Source organism: Larus michahellis, chromosome 1 (assembly GCF_964199755.1).
Source record: "Larus michahellis chromosome 1, bLarMic1.1, whole genome shotgun sequence".
Taxonomy (NCBI): domain Eukaryota; kingdom Metazoa; phylum Chordata; class Aves; order Charadriiformes; family Laridae; genus Larus; species Larus michahellis.
This window is the reverse complement of record NC_133896.1, coordinates 139,193,008-139,214,103: the sequence shown is the minus strand read 5'-3', so window position 1 is coordinate 139,214,103 and position 21,096 is coordinate 139,193,008. Positions and strand designations below refer to the sequence as shown.

At 37.9% G+C, this 21,096-nt stretch overlaps 1 protein-coding gene across 6 annotated transcripts in view; it reads right to left on the bottom strand.

The window, feature by feature from the left end:
- The window catches only part of AP1S2 (adaptor related protein complex 1 subunit sigma 2), a 36,822-nt gene that overhangs the window by 6,009 nt on the left and 9,717 nt on the right, over positions 1-21,096 (bottom strand). For 2 of the 6 annotated variants that reach the window (XM_074605842.1, XM_074605859.1), the window contains exons 3-5: positions 19,554-19,662; positions 18,452-18,589; positions 8,396-8,490 (exon numbers count right to left, since the gene is read on the bottom strand). In XM_074605842.1, the coding sequence (XP_074461943.1) occupies positions 8,446-8,490; positions 18,452-18,589; positions 19,554-19,662 (292 nt within the window). In that variant the 3' untranslated portion in view covers positions 8,396-8,445. Of the gene's footprint in view, positions 1-1,963; positions 2,222-8,384; positions 8,491-18,451; positions 18,590-19,553; positions 19,663-21,096 lie in introns of those variants that run through there. The other 4 variants (XM_074605870.1, XM_074605833.1, XM_074605862.1 and 1 more) reach the window with 3 other exon arrangements.

Below are 21,096 nucleotides of genomic sequence, written 5' to 3'. Positions count from 1 at the left end.
ATACTGCTCCAGAGATGGACCGTCCTATATATTTGCTCTATTCTAGCCTCTTCAGTAGACATTGACTATTGGCTACCGCCAGAGACAGGGCACCGGGCTAAGTGAACTTTTGACATCACCTACCATATCTGCTCTAATAAACACACACTGGAAAGAGGCCTCCAGAACACAGCACCATGCCAGGGTAGTACAGCAGTGGCACTACTTGCAAAAAGAATATTCCTGTCAAAGAGTGCCTACTTAAAAAATTGTAGGTATCTGAGACACCTCTCATGGCAGGCAGCTTTCTTTGCTTTTGAATTATGCCACTAAACTTAATACACTTATATTATTAGCATGAACATTAGTATACAATTTTTTGAAAGATGAGTTAGAAAGCAAGAAATACTCAATTTTTTTTTTAATTAAAATTTGTGCCCTTATGACAGATGAGGACATTTTTAATGGAGTAATAGTATTTTAGGTGTATCAGACCCATGTATGCCCATTACACATCTTCTGGGAGGAAAACAAGAAAAAAAGGCACAAAACACAACTCTCTGAGTAGCAGTTACCATCTTTCATCATGTACCAATTAAAATCTTCAATCCATTTTAGTATCTCAACCCCCAGCATTATAGAATTCTTATAACAGAACTGAGAAAGTTCCCTTGACTTCCAAACCTAGGAATTTCCTCTGTGCCAGCTCAGTTTATTCACATGTTCAAGCTTGTATATTTTAAATTTCTAATCTCCAATTACAAAAAAGCACAACAAAAACATCCTAGAAGCTTTACAGGATATATACCGCTTTTCAGTATCAAGTACTCTAAACATTATTCCATAGTAGTTAAAATTATTCTGAATAAGCCAACTACAAATCCAGTAGTTCTCAAAACAACAGCACCTATAGCTCAGTGACAGTTGCAAATATGTTATATGAAGTCTGCTGTGATTTTGGTAGAACTCAAAAGAATTTGGTATATAATAGAGAATTACAAATGTGAATTTTAACTCTTAAAACCTCTCTTACTGTTTAAGTCAACTGTCAGTCTACATTAAAAACAAAATGCTGACGCATATTCCTAACTGGAAAAGGAATTGCATGATGGTAGTATACAGTACTAGCCCCAAGGAGTAGGAGCTTTGACTGAAATGAAAATACTAACTCTAGAACTGCTGGAGACAGTTCTGCAGTTCTTCAAAGACAAAAAAATTCCCAGAGAGGTACTTAAGGAAAACTTCTGCTTTACTTACACTGTTGGCATGATACAGATACATGAAGACAACTGAAAAGCAGGCATACTGTAACAATCTCAAATGCCCAATTTTTACGGTTTCATATTTTCAGTTTTTATTTGGAACATACATGCACACATGTGACTGTGATTCTCCCCTCCTTGGAAAAAAAAAAAATCCAACTCATATCTTCCAGTGTTTCACCCTTGGAAACCTGGAGCCATCAAAGTTGGTGTCTTCACTGAAATGCTTGTCAAATCTTGTAACACATTTCTCCTAAATATAAAAATAGCTCTTCTGGACAGAGGGAAGAAGAATGAGAGCAGCTCATTTTCTAGCACTTTTATGAGGTTGATTACCATTCATTGTTGTTGTGTTCAGAGATTATCCCAGGCTGCACACATTCTTTAGCACACTCTTTGGCCTGGAGGCGCCGATCATGTTCCCTTTTACACAACTAAATGAATGAACAAATAAGGGCATGGAAGCATTCATTTCATGTTTATCGACTTTTCACCTTTCAGTACTTTCCAAACTTCTACTCTCCTCCACACCCCTGGGGTATTCCCCACCCTGTTCATATTTTCAACAGTTTGTAATTTGAGGAATTAACTGTCTTTGATGTGAAAATCCTGGTATACAAAATTAGATGATTGACTCAAATTACTGTTATGGGATTAGTGTCTCATCTTAACAAAAACTTTTTATCTACTGATAAAGCAAGATAGATTGTCAGACAACAATAGGAAGAAAAGTGTTTATTTTGCTCCTGGTGGCTTTTTAGCTTACAGAACATGTAAACACCACCTGCACCTAGACTAGTAATAAACTCACATTGTAGAGGTGAGCCTACAAGATTAAATGGAAGACAACAATAACTGAGATATGAAGCGATAACAGCAATATTGCGAGATGGAAAACGCTGCAGTTTCAGTGAGACCTCTGTAGCCCACTGAGGACATCCAAGACCTTCATGCACAGAGGGTCCAGCACTGTGGGCACCCTGACAAACAACAGAAAGGAAAATAAAGTTTTGACAAATTATTTGCCACCACAGAACTACAGTATCTCACAAGCTCCAACTATGATTTGTTAAATTTTTTACTGTGACCCCTGCCACATTGTCTCCAGAGCAGTTAGCCTCCTGGCATGAATACCAGAAAAGACAATCTGGAGGAAAGGACAGATGTCAATTTCTACAACCAGTATCTAGACTACTTCTGTGGTACTCTGCAGACATCACACAACATCTGAGCCTGTGAAGCATGTCCTTAAGGTAGCTAGCTATCTGGATCTGATGACTTTATAAATGAGTTGATCTAGCAGCCAGGGAAGAAGCAGTGGTATCCTCACAGCACAATATAATGGTAAACTAACATGAAACACTAACTCTGAAAAATCATCACTTAAAAAATTTGATGTAAATTGTTTATCTGACTTTAACATGTAAGTCTTAGATCCTAGTTTTGCCAAAGCAGTAACAGCTCTACAATGCAAGCTGCACATTGCAATTCCACAATGTTTTAAAGTTACTAGAATTAATCTTTTTCAAACTGATGTCTGTGTTTACAACTCATTTTAAAAAGCTAATAATAGTCTCTGAAATTTTCAGCCTGAGTCATTAGAGATTTTTAAATTAGGAAAACGGTAGAGTTGATTTGAGTCAACAGAACTATTTAGCTAGCCCAACCCAACTGACATTTTTCTGAGCCAAGTTTGTCATGACCCAACCTAATTAAAAATCATAATCAAACCAAAATTAGAAGGGAGTTCATTTAATCTGTTCCCCCAAACAGCATACCTGTAACATTCCTGAGAGATGCTTAATCTGTTAAAGGCATCCAGTGATGGAAACTTTTAATGTCCCCCAGGCAATCTACTTAAATGCTTCATTATCACCACTGGAAAATTTGCCTAACATCTACTTTGAAATTATTTTCTTGCTGCAATTTAAGACATTTTATGTCTGTAGTGGACAAGAAAACAGTCTATTATCTCAGGCAAGAGAGAGACAAGAAATTATTCATGCCTACACCAAACTGACTTAAGTTCAGTGTTTTGCAGTCCTGCCATTTTACCGGCAACATCACACAGCAGTGACATAGACTTCATGAATACCTGGCACGCGTTCTTTTTTCAGGGAAAGTTTGCTTAGGTTTTTATTTTGACTTCTTTCCCATCAAAACCAGCACAAAGTCTATGACAGCAAGCCCTGTTAAACTGCAGGCAAAAATTACAACTGTGACCTTTTGATAAAGGCTTGGCTTTTTTTCCCCCAGCATGTAAACAAACCTGAAGCTAGAACAACAGACAAGATATGGGACCACGCGGTGCACAGCAGTTTGTTCTAGAGAAACAGGCCAATGGGAAAGGAGAGACAAGGGATGAGGGTTTCTGTGTAAAAACATGAGGTTCTTATAGTAGGAAGCGATTACATTTAACAAGCACTTCTTTAGCAATGCTTCAGAAGTAATTACTTTTACGCTCTACTTCCAGATCTTTATTAGGAAATATTTCTAATGAAAGGCTGCTTTTAGGAAATTGCTGCTGTTCACTTGTGTTTTCAGGGATTTCAAAATAGTAGAGTATCAGTTTCCCAATCTTTGGTTAACTAACTATTCAGGAACTCCAAATTACATGGGTATTGGGGAAATTCTACTTTACTTTCAAAGGAGAGCAAAGTGTTTTGTCAAAGAACCTAAAAACACCCATGTGGTCTTGAATGTGTTCAAAGACAAATATTAACTATGATGCTGAACAATCCTACATCAATGCCAACTCCAAGTCAAGATCTTGTCTGCAGAATCCCATACAGAGAGGACTAAAGAGACTCAACTGGAGTCTGCAACAGCAGCAGTCATGCAAGTGTTATTCAGCAAAACATCCTAGCATATGCACACACTTCAGCTCTAAAACACCACCTCAACAGAGCAGAGCAGAAGGATATGACATAAAATCAGCAGTGACCTGCCTGCCTCCCTCTCAGAAGCAGAAGTAAAAATATCAGTGGAAACTTCATATACTGTAACTGGATAACAGTGGGTGCTTTCTGCTTCTTAGTTGCTATTCTGATCTGCTGGATCAGAGGTGATAATCACTCCGAGAGGCAGTGGTTTATATCTGCCAATCAGTTGCTACACAGTGAGCTATGAAGAACTGACAGTCTAATCTTTAAGGGTAAGGATGATTCTAAGCATCCACTGGAGGCTCCACTTCCCCACCACAAACACACAAATGCTTTAAGCAAATACTACTGCTGAATACTTTGTATTGTGAAGCTAGAGCCAAAATTATTACAAATCACTGAGTTCTCAATCAGATAATCCCACAGTGTCTGTATGTTTGGCAGTTTGCCAAACGAGGCACATAAGGATTCATTAATGTTCTCTTCCATTTTTTTCCAGCACTGCAGCTACAGGTTGGCATTACTTACTCCCCTTTGCTTAAAGAACCATTTCTTAAACTGCAGGGCTTTATCTTTGGAGGGATGACCAGAATACACTGCTGTAACAAGCCATGTCACGTCCAATATCATTCAGCTTCCATGACAATGGCATTTAAGCATTCCCCTTCCTTGCTGTTCCTGCAGCACTTTGCCTTCTTATAGTTGTTTGGACAAATGTTTGCAGGGCCAAGTTGTAAACACAGAAAAGCTGCTGACTATATGTTTTTAGAAATTAGTGATTTAAATTGGATCAGCTTAAATAGATCTGAATTACGGTTCTAGAATGGTCATATAAATACTTTCTCTGGCACAAAGGAAAGAGGGAGGGAAAGGACAAACTCAGTAAGTCAATACTGCTGCTGAAGATCCTTGCCACACTCCCACAACTCAAGCCAACAGCAGGGGTGCAGCTTAAGACAGGTAAATTAGAACTTACCAAACTATGCTAGCTGACTTGGGGATTCACAGTAGACATAAGACAAGACACATGGGGAACACTGGCTTTTTAAAACACTTAGATACACTGGGAATTGTTAAAAATAAAACATAATTTAAGTTACACCATTAGCTTTAGTAGTATTCCTGGCTGCCACCAAATGCAGCTGCCATTTACTTCCCTTCTCAATGCCACCCCTTTCCTCCTCCTGGCACTTCCCTCATACTCCCCTGCATATTTTCAGGTTTTAGCTAACAAGCTAGGAGCCACATAACCACAGGGCAAGTGGATCAATGCAAGTGCCACCACAAAGGTGACAGCAGGAATGGATCTGGCCATCTCGACAAGAGTCACTGTCAGCATGGTTTTAGGTGATGAGGAAACTGTACCCTGACTCAAGACCATGACTTTAGAACCTGTAAACTGCTCTTGATAGAAAGCATAAGTTCTATTAGGTAGAACTTGAGTGTACAATAAAGAGATTTCACCCTTTATAGTCGTACATCACTTACGTTCTTCAACATTATACAAAGCTTACCTTAAATTTAACCAAATTCTGTATGGAACAGACTGCTTCTAGATATGTGGCTTATTACACTTGCCATACATAGAATCATAGAATTGTTAGGGTTGGAAGGGACCTTCAAGATCATCTACTTCCAACCCCCCTGCCATGGACAGGGACACCTCCCACTAGACCAGGCTGCTCAAAGCCCCATCCAGCTCGGCCTTAAAAACTTCCAGGGATGGGGCTTCCACCACCTCTCTGGGCAACCTGTTCCAGTGTCTCACCACCCTCATGGTGAAGAACTTCTTCCTAACATCCAGTCTGAATCGTCCCATCTCTAGTTTTAATCCATTCCCTCTAGTCCTACCATTACCCAACATCCTAAAAGTCCCTCACCAGCTTTCTTGTAGGCCCCCTGAAGATACTGGTAGGCCACTATAAGGTCTCCTTGGAGCCTTCTCTTCTCCAGACTGAACAACCCCAACTCTCTCAGTCTGTCCTCATAGGAGGTGCTCCAGCCCTCTGATCATCCTCGTGGCCCTTCTCTGCACACATTCCAGCACGTCCATATCTTTCTTGTAGTAGGGGCTCCAGAATTGGACGCAGTACTGCAGGTGGGGTCTCATGACAGTGGCGTAGAGGGGGAGAATCACCTCCCTCTACCTGCTGGCCATGCTTCTCCTGATGCAGCCCAGGGTATGATTGGCTTTCTGGGCTGCTAGTGCACACTGATGGCTCATGTTGAGCCTCTTGTCCATCAGCACCCCCAAGTCCTCTTCTTCAGGGCTGCTCTCAGGCTAGTCACTGCCCAGTCTATATCGGTGCTTGGGATTGCCCCGACCCAGATGGAGGACCTTGCACTTGGTCTTGTTGAACTTCATACAGCACATGTAGAACTCAACACTCTAGTTTACAAGCAAATCTCCCTGAAGCAGCCCTGAAATAACCAAATTCTACTCATGTAGTGCTTATTTATGCTTGATAGAGTAACACAGATTAAATAACTTGAAGATATATAACCTATTAGTTGTATAACCTATTAGTTAAGTGCCTGGTTAATCCGAGCACAGAAGCTCAGAAGGAGGAGTCAAACCCCTCCCCTTGCCCAATGACAACCTTCTTGACCTCAGGTGATCTTTCTTTACCACAAATGATCTTCATTACTATATATAAGCTGCAGTTCCTTTCACCAGGCAAACCGTCCCCATCTCTTCCTAGGTGCAATCATCTATCTCTGTCCCTCTCCGCTCACCCCAGCAGATGCCATCCCCATTTCCCCATATTCTTTGCAGTCATGACAATGGTGTAAATTAAGCTCTGTACAGAGTGACTATTCCTTCACTCCTTCCAGGGAACAGTACCAGAAAAGAAGCAGCATCCCATAGGCATCCGATAATGCCAGTTTAAATTAATGAGGACAAAGCAAAGTTGACAAAGTTCAACTAAAACTAAGCCCATACGCAGAGTTTATCAGGAACATATTGCAGACAAGTAAAACTGGAGTCACAAAGAATTCTCTAAGCCTGAGCTTGCACGTTTCAGAATTGGTCTTTGTAGCCATTTAAGACAACAAAAAAGATTAAGACTCCTGACTAAATGCTCTATGCTTAGCATAGGTCCCAAACACTATAAATACTTTTTAAAGTTTTAATCACACGGAAACTTTTACAGTCATAGTGTTAATACTAACCTCACCATGAGAATCACACTGTTCATACAATGAATTTGCTATCATGAAGAGGACAGAAAAAGCAATAAGGACAGGAAAAAACTGTGAAAAAAGGCCATCTTGAGCATTTAGGTTTTCTTATCATTGTTTTAGATGATGTCTAAACTCATGTAAGAAATTCTATTTTGAACAAATGACTTGTTGGCTGCTGTAATTCTCCAGTCTAATATGCAAGTAAGTTATTAGCTACTCCCCACTCCTCAACAAAGATCAACAGCTTTATCATATACTAGGTAACTTTTAAATAGTAAAAATACACATACACCAACAGTGAATTTGATTTTGAACAATTTGTCTACTATAATAATTATCTTTTGTCTGGGAACTAAATCCTGATATTTATAAAGCTGCATATGAGATTAGAACTGTTAACTGCAGTTCCACATTACAAAAGCCAGCTTGTTTACTGAACTACTTGTTTACCATGATATCAAATAAGCAGTGGACTAAATTAGCTTTCTCCAGCAAATCATTTTCATGTGTGTTTTAAACCTGCCTTACGCAAAATAAAATCTTACCTTTAGTAGTAGGACTGCCACAATGTATTCCACTTATGCTTTGGACAAAAATATGTTGCAATGCACTATATATGCAAATAAGCTTTGTTCTATCATGCAGCATCCAGCACTTGATATACAGTCAATTGCAGCAGCACCCAGTCTTTTTAGGGCCGATTTTCTTTGCACAGCAGATGTAAACAGCTCATTTTCCAGTAAATACACGTTTACATGGGTTGATTGTAAGTAAACAAAGCCAAACATCTGTTTAGTTATTAGTTTTGGTATCCATTTCTCTAACTTGCATCATCCCACTTAATTATCAACACCAAAGAAAGCTAGTAGAAGTAAGACACTTCAAGTTGATGCGGTTAGTACAAAAAAGGAAAATAACAGGGAACACTCAAAGCACTCTTCAAAGACCATCATGCAAGTATTGCAGAAAGTTAAGCCCATCACCCATTTTCTGTTTACCCTTGCAAGGACTTAATTAACACGTGCAGCAGTCTTTGCATAGCACCCATTTAATCCATGCCACCAAAATGGTAAACTTCGTAGTTACCAATCATTTGGATGGGGGTCAAAAGGGCTAATGCCTTAGATTGCTCTTAATCATAAGATATCCTCAGACAAACCTCCCCAGTCTTCATTCTGGCTCTACAAACACAAAAATCAAGCAGCAGTGAAAATGCAATACCAACTACTTCATTAAAAAAAAACAACAAACTAAACAAAACACCAACAAAACAAAAACCCACAACACCCACCCAATTATTTATAGCTTATTTCCATTTTAAACACAAGTTAAACAATATTCTATATCCAAAAGCAAATTCAATTATTTCACTCAAACGTGTTACAGCTACTGTAATTCTTTAAGTTAACACAATTTTATTATGTCCTACTAGAAGTCCACTGCTAAGAAAGCAAACAACAGAAATGCATAAGTAAAAAACATCTGTTCAAAGACTCCAAGTAGATGCATTAAAAAACTTCTTGATTTTTCATTTCTTAACAAGATAAAGGATATTAGTACATTAAAAGAGTAAGTTCTAGAGAGTTTAGAGCACTTCACCTGTGCTTGAAGAAATATTAAAGATTGTTTTTTAAAATAGAACTTAAGATCAGTTGTTCATTATTATAACAGATTGAGAGCATAACAGAATAGGATGCTAACAAATTTACATATATTTAATTCAGTGACTAAGTTTCACACAGTATTATTACTAACATTGATATTAAAGTAAGACTTGTTCCATGAAGAGACACAGGAGTTTCATTCAACTTATCTACCTATCATCCCTGAAGTAATTTAAATAATTGAATTCAAGAGATATATAGTTGTATTTAGTATTATGTCATCATTGTTACTTGCTGAGCTGTATGCGAAAAGCCAGGAAAAGTCATTTTCATGTAGTAATGCTTGGTGCAAAAAGTAGAACATTTTCACTTTAATCCATCTGTTAATCAAACATACTTAGATTCCTCAAAGAATTGTGAACAAGTGAAATTGTGAAAGTCTCAGACTTTTTTTTGCCTTTTAAAATCAAATTTTCAGCATAAGGTTTAAAATACATACACTTTTAATGCATCTTGATATCCGTCACCAGAACTACTACTGTTGCTAGACAGCTTGGCAACAAGAAACATAGCTTCTCCCTTAAAAATAATAAATAAAAGCCCCAAAACACATACCAGCAATGTGCCTGACATCTGTACAATACCCAGATAAGACTATGAAATGAGAATCTAAAACCCAAACACAATGGGTTACCTCCTGGGGGCATTCATATTCTTTTCACCTACTATTCCGTGGTGTTCTAAAACCATCTTCACAGGTAGTGAGAATTTCAGGAAAGGGTAGTAGCACTGCAACATGACACATCATCTCAGACATCACAGTAAAAATGGAATTTTCTCCTTGCTATCTCAAGGTTCAAACATTAACATTGCTCTTTTCAGCATTCTGCCAGATTCAGGGAACATGTTGTATTAAAATGCAGATTAATGTGCTCATTCAGAAATAGCATCTAATTTTGAAGATAAGATACTCCTTACAGTCAAGCAGTCTTCTGCATTTGTTCATTGAATTTACTATGTTTGTTGACCAAAAGCACATGACTAAGCTCCCGAGAACCGTTACGGCATATGCAACAGTGCTAAAATTTTCATCGTATCACCCTGATGCAGTGCTTCTACAGACAGCAACAGAAGAATATCTCTGGAAAAAAGTCTATCAGATCAGTGTACAGATAATAAATATACCCTTAATAGAATGATAATCTATGAGTAGTTTGGTGTACCTTTAATATACCCTCAACAATTCTACAAGGATTGCTAGTATACCAATGAATAATCAACTTCGTAGGTAGTTTTGTGAAGTGGATGTTGTTGATCAGTATTAGAATTCACATCAGAACTAAATAGTTACCAGACAGCTAGGACTCCACTTATACTATTTTGTCTTACTTAATAATTGAAACTTCCTAATGATTCAGTTTGCAAAACTGACTGAATGTATACTTAATAGTTATACAGAAGACTCCTTCCTCACAACTTGTTGATTCTTAAGAACTTATAATCAGCATTTTGATTTCTTTAATAGAGTAAGATTACTCACATCTTACATGCATACACGCTAAACAAAACAGTGCAGAAAAAAGGAGAATATTATGGAGACAGATTTACTAAAATGGCATTTTAAAGTTCTGCACAAAAGCTGCTCAGGTGAAAAGCAGACTGCTTTCTATCATTTTCAATTCATAAAGCCAAGGATAGATTAAGATCTGACAACACTGGAACAGGCTGCCCAGAGAGGTGGTGGAGTCTCCTTCTGTGGAGACATTCCAAACCCGCCTGAACGCGTTCCTGTGTAACCTGCTCTGGGTGACCCTGCTCTGACAGGGGAGTTGGACTAAATGATCTCCAGAGGCCTCTTCCAACCCTACGATTCTGTGATTCTGTAACATGTTTCTGGAATGACAACTGAATTTCTAAAGCATTCAGCAATCACAGCCTGCCAATCTACGATAAATCCTAAGCATCATGACCATCCAGAAAAGCGAGAAACTTCACAAAGACCATTAAGATACTGAACTGTGTTTTTCAAAAAAAGAATCAAATGACTCACATACAGACCAGTAAAATATTTACGTTATCAGAAAAAAAAGCAGTCTGAGAATGGGAGGGGGGTGAAGTATGATACAATAACTTCCTGAATACTTAATGCCACTTTTTCAAGATGACTCCTATTGCTTTAAACAGAAGGGTAGGATTTGTTAAGTATTTGCAGGAAAGCCTACTCCACAGTACAAGGAGGACAGTTCAAAAGTACCTACTAAAAAAATGGAAATACCTTTGATATCCAGGTTTACAAACCTGTCTCCAACTACTAAGTTTACAACTACTTGTCTTTAAAGGTTTGTTCCGAAGAGAAGTGATGTTCCTATGATTCCTGACTATGTGTATACTTACAGTTCATACCATCTGAAGTCCAGCTGAATTTATATTATGCATTTGGGACCAGATGGGTTACATCCAAGAGTGCTGAAAGAGTTGGCAGACGTGCTCGCCAAGCCACTTTCCATGATCTACCTGAAGTCATGGCTAACTGGGGAGGTCCCAATGGACTGGAGGGTAGCAAATGTAGCACCCACCTACAAGAAAGGCAGAAAGGAGGATCCAGGAAACTATAAGCCTGTCAGTCTGACCTCAGTAGCAGGGAAGGTCATGGAGCAGATCATCTTGAGTGCCATTACAAGTCATATAATGGACAAGCAGGGGATCAGGCCTAGTCAGCATGGGTTTATGAAAGGCAGGTCCTGCCTGACGAACCTGATCTCCTTCTATGACAAGATGACCCGTCTATTGGATAAGGCAAAGGCTGTGGACATTGTCTACCTAGACTTTCGAAAAGCATTTGACACTGCCCCCCACAGAATTCTCATGGAAAAACTGGTGGCTCATGGCCTGGATGAGCGTACGATCTGCTGGATCAAGCACTGGCTGGATGGGCGGTCCCAAAGAGTGGTGGTCAATGGAGTTAAATCCAGCTGGCGGCCGGTCACAAGTGGTGTCCCTCAGGGCTCAGTGTTGGGACCATTTCTGTTTAACATCTTTATTGATGTGATGATGTGATGACCTTGATAAGGACATAGAGTGTATCATCAGCAAGTTTGCAGATGACACGAAGCTAAGCGGGAGTGTTGATCTACATGAGGATAGGGAGGCTCTACAGAGAGACTTGGATAGATTGGACCGATGAGCCAATGCTAATGGAATGTGCTTCAACAAGGCCAAGTGCCGGGTCCTGCACTTGGGCCACAACAACCCCATGCATCGCTACAGGCTTGGGGAAGTGTGGCTGGAGAACTGCCGGGCAGAAAAGGACCCGGGGGTTCTAACTGACAAGCAGCTGAACATGAGCCAGCAGTGTGCCCAGGTGGCCAAGAAAGCCAATGGCATCCTGGCTTGTATTAGAAATAGTGTGACCAGCAGAAGGAGGGAGGTGATTGTCCCCCGGTACTCAGCACTGGAGAGGCCACACCTTGAGTATTGTGTCCAGTTCTGGGCACCTCAATACAAGAGAGATATCGAGGTGCTGGAGCGAGTGCAGAGGAGGGCAACGAAGCTGGTGAAGGGCCTGGAGAATAAATCTTATGAGGAGCAATTGAAGGAGCTGGGACTGTTTAGTTTGAGGAAGAGGAGGCTGAGGGGAGACCTCATCACTCTCTTGAAAGGACACTGTAGAGAGGTTGGTGCTGGTCTCTTCTCACAGGTAATTAGCGATAGAACAAGAGGGAATGGCTTCAAGCTGCAGCAGGGCAGGTTTAGGCTGGACATTAGGAAAAAATTCTTCACAGAAAGAGTGGTCAGACACTGGAATAGGCTGCCCAGGGAGGTGGTGGACTCACCATCCCTGAATGTGTTTAAGACTTGTTTAGATGTGGTGTTAAGGGATATGGAGTAAGGGAGAACTTCATAGAGTGGAGTTGATGGTTGGACTCGATGATCCCAAGGGTCTTTTCCAACCTAAATGATTCTAGGATTCTATGATTTATGAAGCCATGATGACTTCTTAAAAAACTGTTGGCAGGTTTTATCAGTGATTTTCTAAACTCAATAGCCTATAGTACAGTCAATGACAAGCAAGACAGGCATAAACATATATATATATGTTTGTCAGGAATGCAGTTCTAAAGATTTTAAGTCACTTCTTACTTGAACAGAATGCTGCAAAGAGCAAAGTAATTAACACAAAACATACACAAAAAATAGATGATAGCATGACAAGCCTTGGAACTTTAACTGACGTGTTTGGAAATAACACACTTGCACAGTTCCGCACAATCAAGCACCTCGTAACATTAGTATCTCCTTGCTCTCCATCCTGCGAACACTGAATTTAAGAATCAGCGTAGTTTGTATGACCACAAGAATAACCCTTATCATAACTGAACAACAAGTAAGCAAATTTTCCTAAGACAAGGTGCAAATAAATTTTTCCAAAGTGAAGCATATTATATATACAATGTTATAGAGCACAACTGTAGTTAAGCATGTATACAAGACTTACTTCATTCAAAAAATAACCATTTTCAATGTGCATCAACTGTTCAGTTGATGTGGGAAAATTAACACAAAAGCAACTGACCTCTTCACTTAGGCCCAGCATGCTTTATGTTGGTTTTGAGTAATATTTTTTGTGACAACTATGCCAGCCTTTAACAACAAACAATTCAACTTTTTATTCCTAAGACTTGGGGGAAAAACCTACCTCTCACATTTAAACTATCTTACAAAAAGTAATTTCCAGACACAGGCATTTCCTCACCTACTACTTCAAAAGCACCTACATTTTGAAGAGCACAATTGAGAAACATATAACAGCTCAAAAAGAAAGTAATTATGTTGAATGTACATTCACAAATTGGACTTATTTATGCTGCTTATATATAGACTTTACCTATCACATAAAATGAGAAATAGTTCCATTCCAGGTTCTTAAATAACATCTAGAACCAACACGATAAACAAGCTCACTTTATTTTCGATCAATGTATCAGAGTCAATACCTTCAATATAAATGGACAAGGCTTACACTTCACACTTAAACCAAAAGATCAAACAATCCAACTGCATTATAACCCCTTTCCTGCTACATATCCAACATCCTTCAGGGACTGAAGTCTGAAATTAATTTTACAAAACTGTCAGCTACCAAAATACTACCACAACTTACTGTATCTTCTACAAATTGTGAGGGATTCCCAATCCACAAAAATCCGTAGCCATTTCCTAATCCGTAAGTAATGAACTAACAACATTGCCCTTTCTCATTCATGGTAACTCTTATAGCTCCCCACACATACCTTCTACACTGTAATTACACATCATTATCTGTGCATAAAATCAAGCACATACATGTCTTAAGAACTGCAGTCTTAAACTGACTGACCAACATGACTACTTGAAACCAAGCCAGAAGTTACACATGAAGAACAGACTGCAATCAAAGCAGTCAGATCTCCATCATAATAAAGACCTCGTTATTCATTCGTTTCACATTGAGAGAAATACAGGTATAGCCAGGGCAAATAATGTCGCTGCCAACTTAGGAAGGCAGTCTATTTCAGCAGTCTATGTTTAAGAGCTAACACTAAGTGAAGACTGGATTAATTGCATTAATTATGGTTAAGTTTCTCAGGGGACTAGTAAGAAACAGGTTGTTACAAAGGCTGCTTCCTAAACCAGACAAAAAACCTTATACTCACACCTACTCCAGGCTTAAGTATCAGGGATCTGTCATTGCTAACACTGACATTCCTTTATTTTGTCGTATCTCAAGGATAACCTAATACCATCTCTCCACTACTATGCACACCTTCAAATCTACAGTTTCCAATTAGCATATTTCATCTCCAAGAAAACAAATTTTCATGGCATATATAGGAAACTCACCAAATTTTCTTTTCCAAAGATACTCATTCTAAAATGAAAACCTTAGGTCTACATAGCAACCCTAAGCATCTAGCACAAGCCAGCTGACATTAACAATTTAAGCACCCTTCTGGATACAGGATGAAGCGAGGCCTTGAAATAGCAAAGGAAATAAGGTTAACTGATAGCGTAACTGTTATTTTGCATGTAGAAGGACTAGTAGATACTACCTGAGGACAAACTGGAAGAGCCTAAGAAAAAACATTCACATAGCTTTTAAATTTTTGATCATTACTAAAATAGTGATGGAAACAAGTGCAATTTGTCAATAGATCCACTGGCCTTTTTGTTGAGATATCGCTTCCAAAAAAATATATTTTAAAATGTTTTAAATGTTCTGCAATGAACTACTAAAAGAATACATACACACCCTACAAAAGAACAGTGGTGGACAAAATGGGGATAATTTGTGAAATACTTTTATAAAAATTACACAGGTTGAATAACAAAAAGAATTTCCACTCAAAGGCAAAATTTAGGAACTTTTTTCTACTTCAAATGAAGATGAGCAAGTCTGTATAGTTTTGCTTTTAAATATATACATAACTGCCTGGTTTAGATGTGAGAATTATCAACTCCTTGATTTTAGTAACAGTGAATGCCCATGAACTTCCAAGCACCACACTGAATTATTTGGACCATCACATAAAACCACAACAACTAAACTTTTAACTGAAAAAAATCAGATACGCTCTTTTCCATAGAATGTATTTTGTTGCCAGTTTCATGCGTTAAAAAAAATTACGTGTCATGAAATCATGCACAGGATTATCTTTTAGCTGTTCCACACACGTATGTAACTCATGCAACAACATACTGCATCTGCTAATTTTCTTCTTGCAGTGTAATTGAGTTGTTCCCACAAACAAAAAAGCCACCTTTTCAGAAATGCATGCCTTTGTAATCACTAGTTAAGTATTTAAAATTTCTATAGCAAACAAGACATAAAATTATCAAACAAGACACATGACAGCATTCTTTTGAACAGAAGTATTTCTAGCAATAGATTTACAATGAAGCATGGAAGCACTGTAATAATTAGGTTTTACTACCATTCATATGGATAACACAGTATTGAGAACTGACTATTGGTAAGTTATCAGGTGGTAATAAATGGGGGCGAATAGGGAATGAATATATGAACTGAGCACATTATTGAAGAGCTAAGAAGAAAGTGAAAGTGAACAAGGCTTAAAAAGTTAGTATGTCAGTCACAAGAACTCTCGCAGTTAGCAAGTGGACTGCACAGCTCCAAGAGCTTAATGACAAACTGAAGTAGGTGCTCAGAAACAGAAGCACGTCCTGGAAAACTGCCACAGACAATACAAGTAGGCAAGGCTCTTAAGAACTAATTCACTATTCAGCAATTTATGCCTCTGCATATTTTTTTTTAAACATCACACAAATAGCCACTTAATGTATTTGTAATGATTTTCCTTTGTGTAAGTATTCTGTACAGCTTTTAATCTTTACGGTGCTTCATACATTAATGTACGTAGCGTTACTAATTAATAATGCTGTGTATTCAACACCGATTAATAATTTTTAAATTAGGCAATATGAGTATTCAGGGCCAAATAAAAGTCCTTTTGTTGCACATAATTCGAATCTGACAGGGTCAAAACACAAATACACAACCACCCTGCTAGAAATAGTTTGCTTTTGGAATCAAACCACATTTCATTCTGGTAGCTTTGAAATATTCTGGGACGCAGAAATTAACTGAAAGTACAAAAATTCTCCAGTTGTGACAAACTGTTATTTTAACAAACCTCTTCAAAGTCAACATGCACATAGCAGCAGTTGATACAAAAACAAACCTCTGCAGAAAGAGTCCAACTTTACTGGAAACCCAATTTAAATATGAACTCAAACTTTTACAGGTTTTGTAACTAAAAATCAGATATATAGAGTAGTTTTATACTTGATCAACAGTCAGTATAATATAACTAAGAATGAAAAACATAATCAAACATAAGACTTCAGTGGTGCTTTGATAAACTGTTACACTGCCATTTAATCAGAAAAGATTTAATAAACCTTGACAGAACAGAGAATCTCATAGAGATGAGGAAAGGAAGGGCAATCCGAGTAAAGCTATAAGGGCAAGGGAAAAGTCTCCCATTGAAAAAGATGTACTTCCTTTTGCATAAAATGTTTAACTTGAAATTATATTAAGTGTAAAATGAGAATGCTAGTTGTTTGCATAGGAAAATGAGTAATTAATTCCTAGAGGTAGAATGCATTTTTGCTTTAGGAGAGCTCTAAGAAAATGCTGAAAATAAAATTCCAAACCAGTGAGAATGAGGAAAAAACACAGTAATTCTATTTCATGTATAGTTAACTGTGCATTTGTAGGAGACAAACTGGAAGAGATAACTAATCCATTACATCTGTTTTCATACAAAGAAGAGCAAAAGGTTTTAAGAGAATAAATGGATTATTTCCCCCCGCTCTTTGTAAACTTCAACAGGACTTCTGGTTAAGATAATTCCTTCAAAGAGTAAAGACAAACTCAACGAAAACTGCATCAGAACACAAGCGGTAAATAAGTGCATGTATTTCCTTCCTAGAAAAATAGGGTAGCAAATCTGTGTGTAATGGCTGACCTTGTTCATGACACTAACTAGCTGTTGATAGACAAGAACATTTCTATAGAACCTTACTGGTGAACCTCAGTACATTTAAAAAAAATAAAGTTCATAATCCCTGTTAAACTGTATGTACCACTGCTCCCTGTTCCGCTGTATGTTCCCTATTAAACTGTAAGTTCCACACAAGACTGATGATTCCCCCAGCATAACAGAATTTTGTGACTTCCATTTAGACATTCAAGGACCTTAACACTGACCTCAAGACTACAGCAATTAAGTAAAAAAAAGAAAAAACAAACAAAAAACGGACAAAACCAAACAACAACACAGCATAGGAGGGAGAAACGTGGGGACCATTTTATATACCATTGAACCCCTTTCCATCAAACGTTTTCCAAAGAAAAATGGTAGACATGCAACGTCTGTCTTTCTTCAAGGTTAGTAGCGGACAACAAAAGCATTCAAAGTGAAGAAACAAGTGTTCTTATACTTTATTCAGTATGTTTCTATGGCACTACTATTACTGCTTTGTCAACTTAAAAGACAGAAATGTGCCAGAATAAGCAACCTATAGCAGAAAGGCAGGTCTTTAGAATAAGAACTATACCTGAATGTGTCTCAAAGAAGAGAGTCTAGCTTCTGGATTTCAGCAATGAAACAGTAAAGAAGTGAACATGCATCAGGTACAACAAAATACTAATGGTTGATTAATAAAAAGAAGAAATGAAAGACACATGAACGAAGCTAAGTTAAAGCAGCATGAACTATAATTATCTAGGTATACACATAAGACAACCACTTGCATTTCTAGCAAAACGTAAAATCACAGTAGGTTACAATATACACATGCCAAACAAAATGAAAAGAGCAGATAACATCGCCATATTGCACAATTAGGAAAACTAACTAGAAACTACATGCTAAGCATGCAAAAAGCATCTTCTACAAGTTTAGAGATACAGAAGCTTTTTCTAGTCACAGCCCAACATGCTGCTACTTAGGCCATAGAAGTTGAATTTGCTTACCTCCTGTAAAAGATCTGCCTGTTCAATGGCTTTGAGAACATTTTTCTTGGAAGTCTCCTGAACCTCCCCTCCTAAAAGGAACTCATCCAGAATGAAATAGGCTTTTTCGAAATTGAAGATGATATCAAGTTCACATACCTAAAAGGAACATCAAGCATTATTACAAAATGAGACAATCCTATCTATTGAAGTACACTGCCTCACAAAACTTAATTTGTTCACAGCTTCACCAAACTTCACCAAATCAAGATGTTGGACTCACACTAAAACCTTTTAAGTGGGGCAACAAGAAAAAGAAAAAAAAGAAAAGAAAATCAGTCCTTTGAGAAAAAAATGAATGAAAAATCTTTTCTTTGCTTGAGTTAAAAACAGTTATAGAAAGCTCTTTGACAATCATTTTCATTGTTAAAAAGGGTTCATTTCACAGCTGTCAATCTGACGTGGCTCTTCATGAGGCAAGAGAATATCCCTAATTAAAGTTCTCTTCTTGCCTGCAATATCCAAGGGCAGATCATGCAATCTTACAGAAAAATTTGAAAACACAATCTCAAATTTCTTATTTGTCCTGTGTATTTCCTAGTCAGAAGGACTAGGAAACCAGAAGGATGAGCAGCAGTTTTTCTAAAAGTGCTTATGTACAGTTGTTTGTGTTTGCTATCTGGGTAAGCAGATGTCTGCCTTTTCTTTCCTTACCCCTCCTAATAGTTAACAACCAACTGCCTCTTTCGTAAGCAGATATAAAAAGGGCTCACACACTAGAGCAGTGCCAGGGAGAAGAAAGCTGGGTGCCTAGACAGCAAGCTAAGGGTAAGATTTTATCTGACCTCAGCTGAGACTACTACAAAATGAAATAAATACAGGCAATTAACACCAGATTAATAGCAGTTCTTCTCCCAAATTAGTAATTTAATTTTGCATTTTAACATTTATATAGACAACTATTAGTTTAGTTTGGCCAAGCAAGCAACATAAAATGTGTTACATACACCTTTTCAACAGCTAATTGATGATGTTTTTTAAAAGTGCTGCAGGCATAAAACAAAATGACATAATGTAAAGAGACTGTGAATCTATAAAAATTAAAAACTAATTACTAACTTACACTGCCAAAATACTTGTCAAGAAGTTCTACATAGCGATGAATTATTTCCAGAGTTATTAGTTCATTGTCCTGATCTTCAATAGCACAGCAGAAATAGAGGCTTGCGTATCTGTAACAACAATATAATCCTGGCGTTAGCAGAAGAACACAAGCAAAGTGAATGCACTTGAGATATATTACCTTCTCAGCAGTCTTTCATACTCAAGTTTACCACACTGTTACTCTAAATCAACAACCATGCAAGTTCTACCAAAGAATGACTGAAAGACCAGCAGACATATGCGTATACAAAAGGGATCTGCCTCCTTGAGTCAAGCAAGACTTCAGTCTTTACCATCCTTTTGATGATGGAATTCAATTAGCCTAAAAAGTGGCCGGAAAAGGAAATGTATTTGATTTTTTGGCCTTCTGGCAGAGTTCTGAGGCAAGATATTGTCTCTACTATCTGTAACATCCAAACACTGGTATACTAATCAACAGATTCAATCTTAGATTTGTATCACACAAGCTACCACACAGAGATAATAAAAACTATAGAAAATGCCTTGGGAAAGATAAATGGATTTATCTTTACAGAGAATTTAACAAATGCCAACTTCAAACTGTCGGAGTCGCAACAAATTGCAAACTCCAAAACTAACAGTAATGTCATATACCCCAATTGCTATTAAGTCAACAACTCAATCACTACCAACTGTTCTGGTAGCAGACTAATGAGAGGCCATCAGCTAATTTCTAGCAATGCACTTCCACCCTGGAAGATAAGAGATGATCTTTACTTCAGATATAATCTTGAGTTCCACTTTAACAAAACGACCGTCCAATTCTATTGTGTGCTACCATATGCTTGTTCAAGTCATGTTTAAAAAAGATGATGCAAAACAAAACAGGAATGAAGGCTGAAAAAAACATTTAGTCTTTTCTAAAGTGCCAAAACCATATGCCATACAGACACACATGGCACAAATGAGATTTCAAATAACACCTGTTGTAACTGACAGTTTACATGAACCAGAAACAGCTTTTTTTTGCCTGTTTAGAGAGGACAACTGGCCACATTAAGAACTCTTTGAGTAGCCAGCCCTATTTAAAAAGAAATCATTCAAATGTGAATGCCAAGTTTAAGATGGGTATTTTTTTACGATACACAGAAACACATAAACCTTTTTAAAGGTTACACGTATTTTATCAGCTGGGACTTCATACGTCCCCAAAGAAATAGTCAGGGATTTTGGCTAGAAGTCCTGCAAAAAACCTTGTATTTTGTAGTATGTTCAAATTTGTCTCCCAGACACTTCATGTCATCATTTATGACATGAAAGTCCCCTCACACTCTGCTCTAGCTGAGTCAAATTGCTATTGGTTCATCATGAACAACTGATCAGAACAGCTCGTATTCAGAAGTTTTAAACTATAATAAAAAAAAATATTGCCTACAACTTATTTCCATCCTAACATAAAACGTGATGGGGGAGAAAGAGAGGAAGACACCTCCATTGAAGCACTTAACACTTTAATTCCCTTGCTCTTGCATCTCTTCACC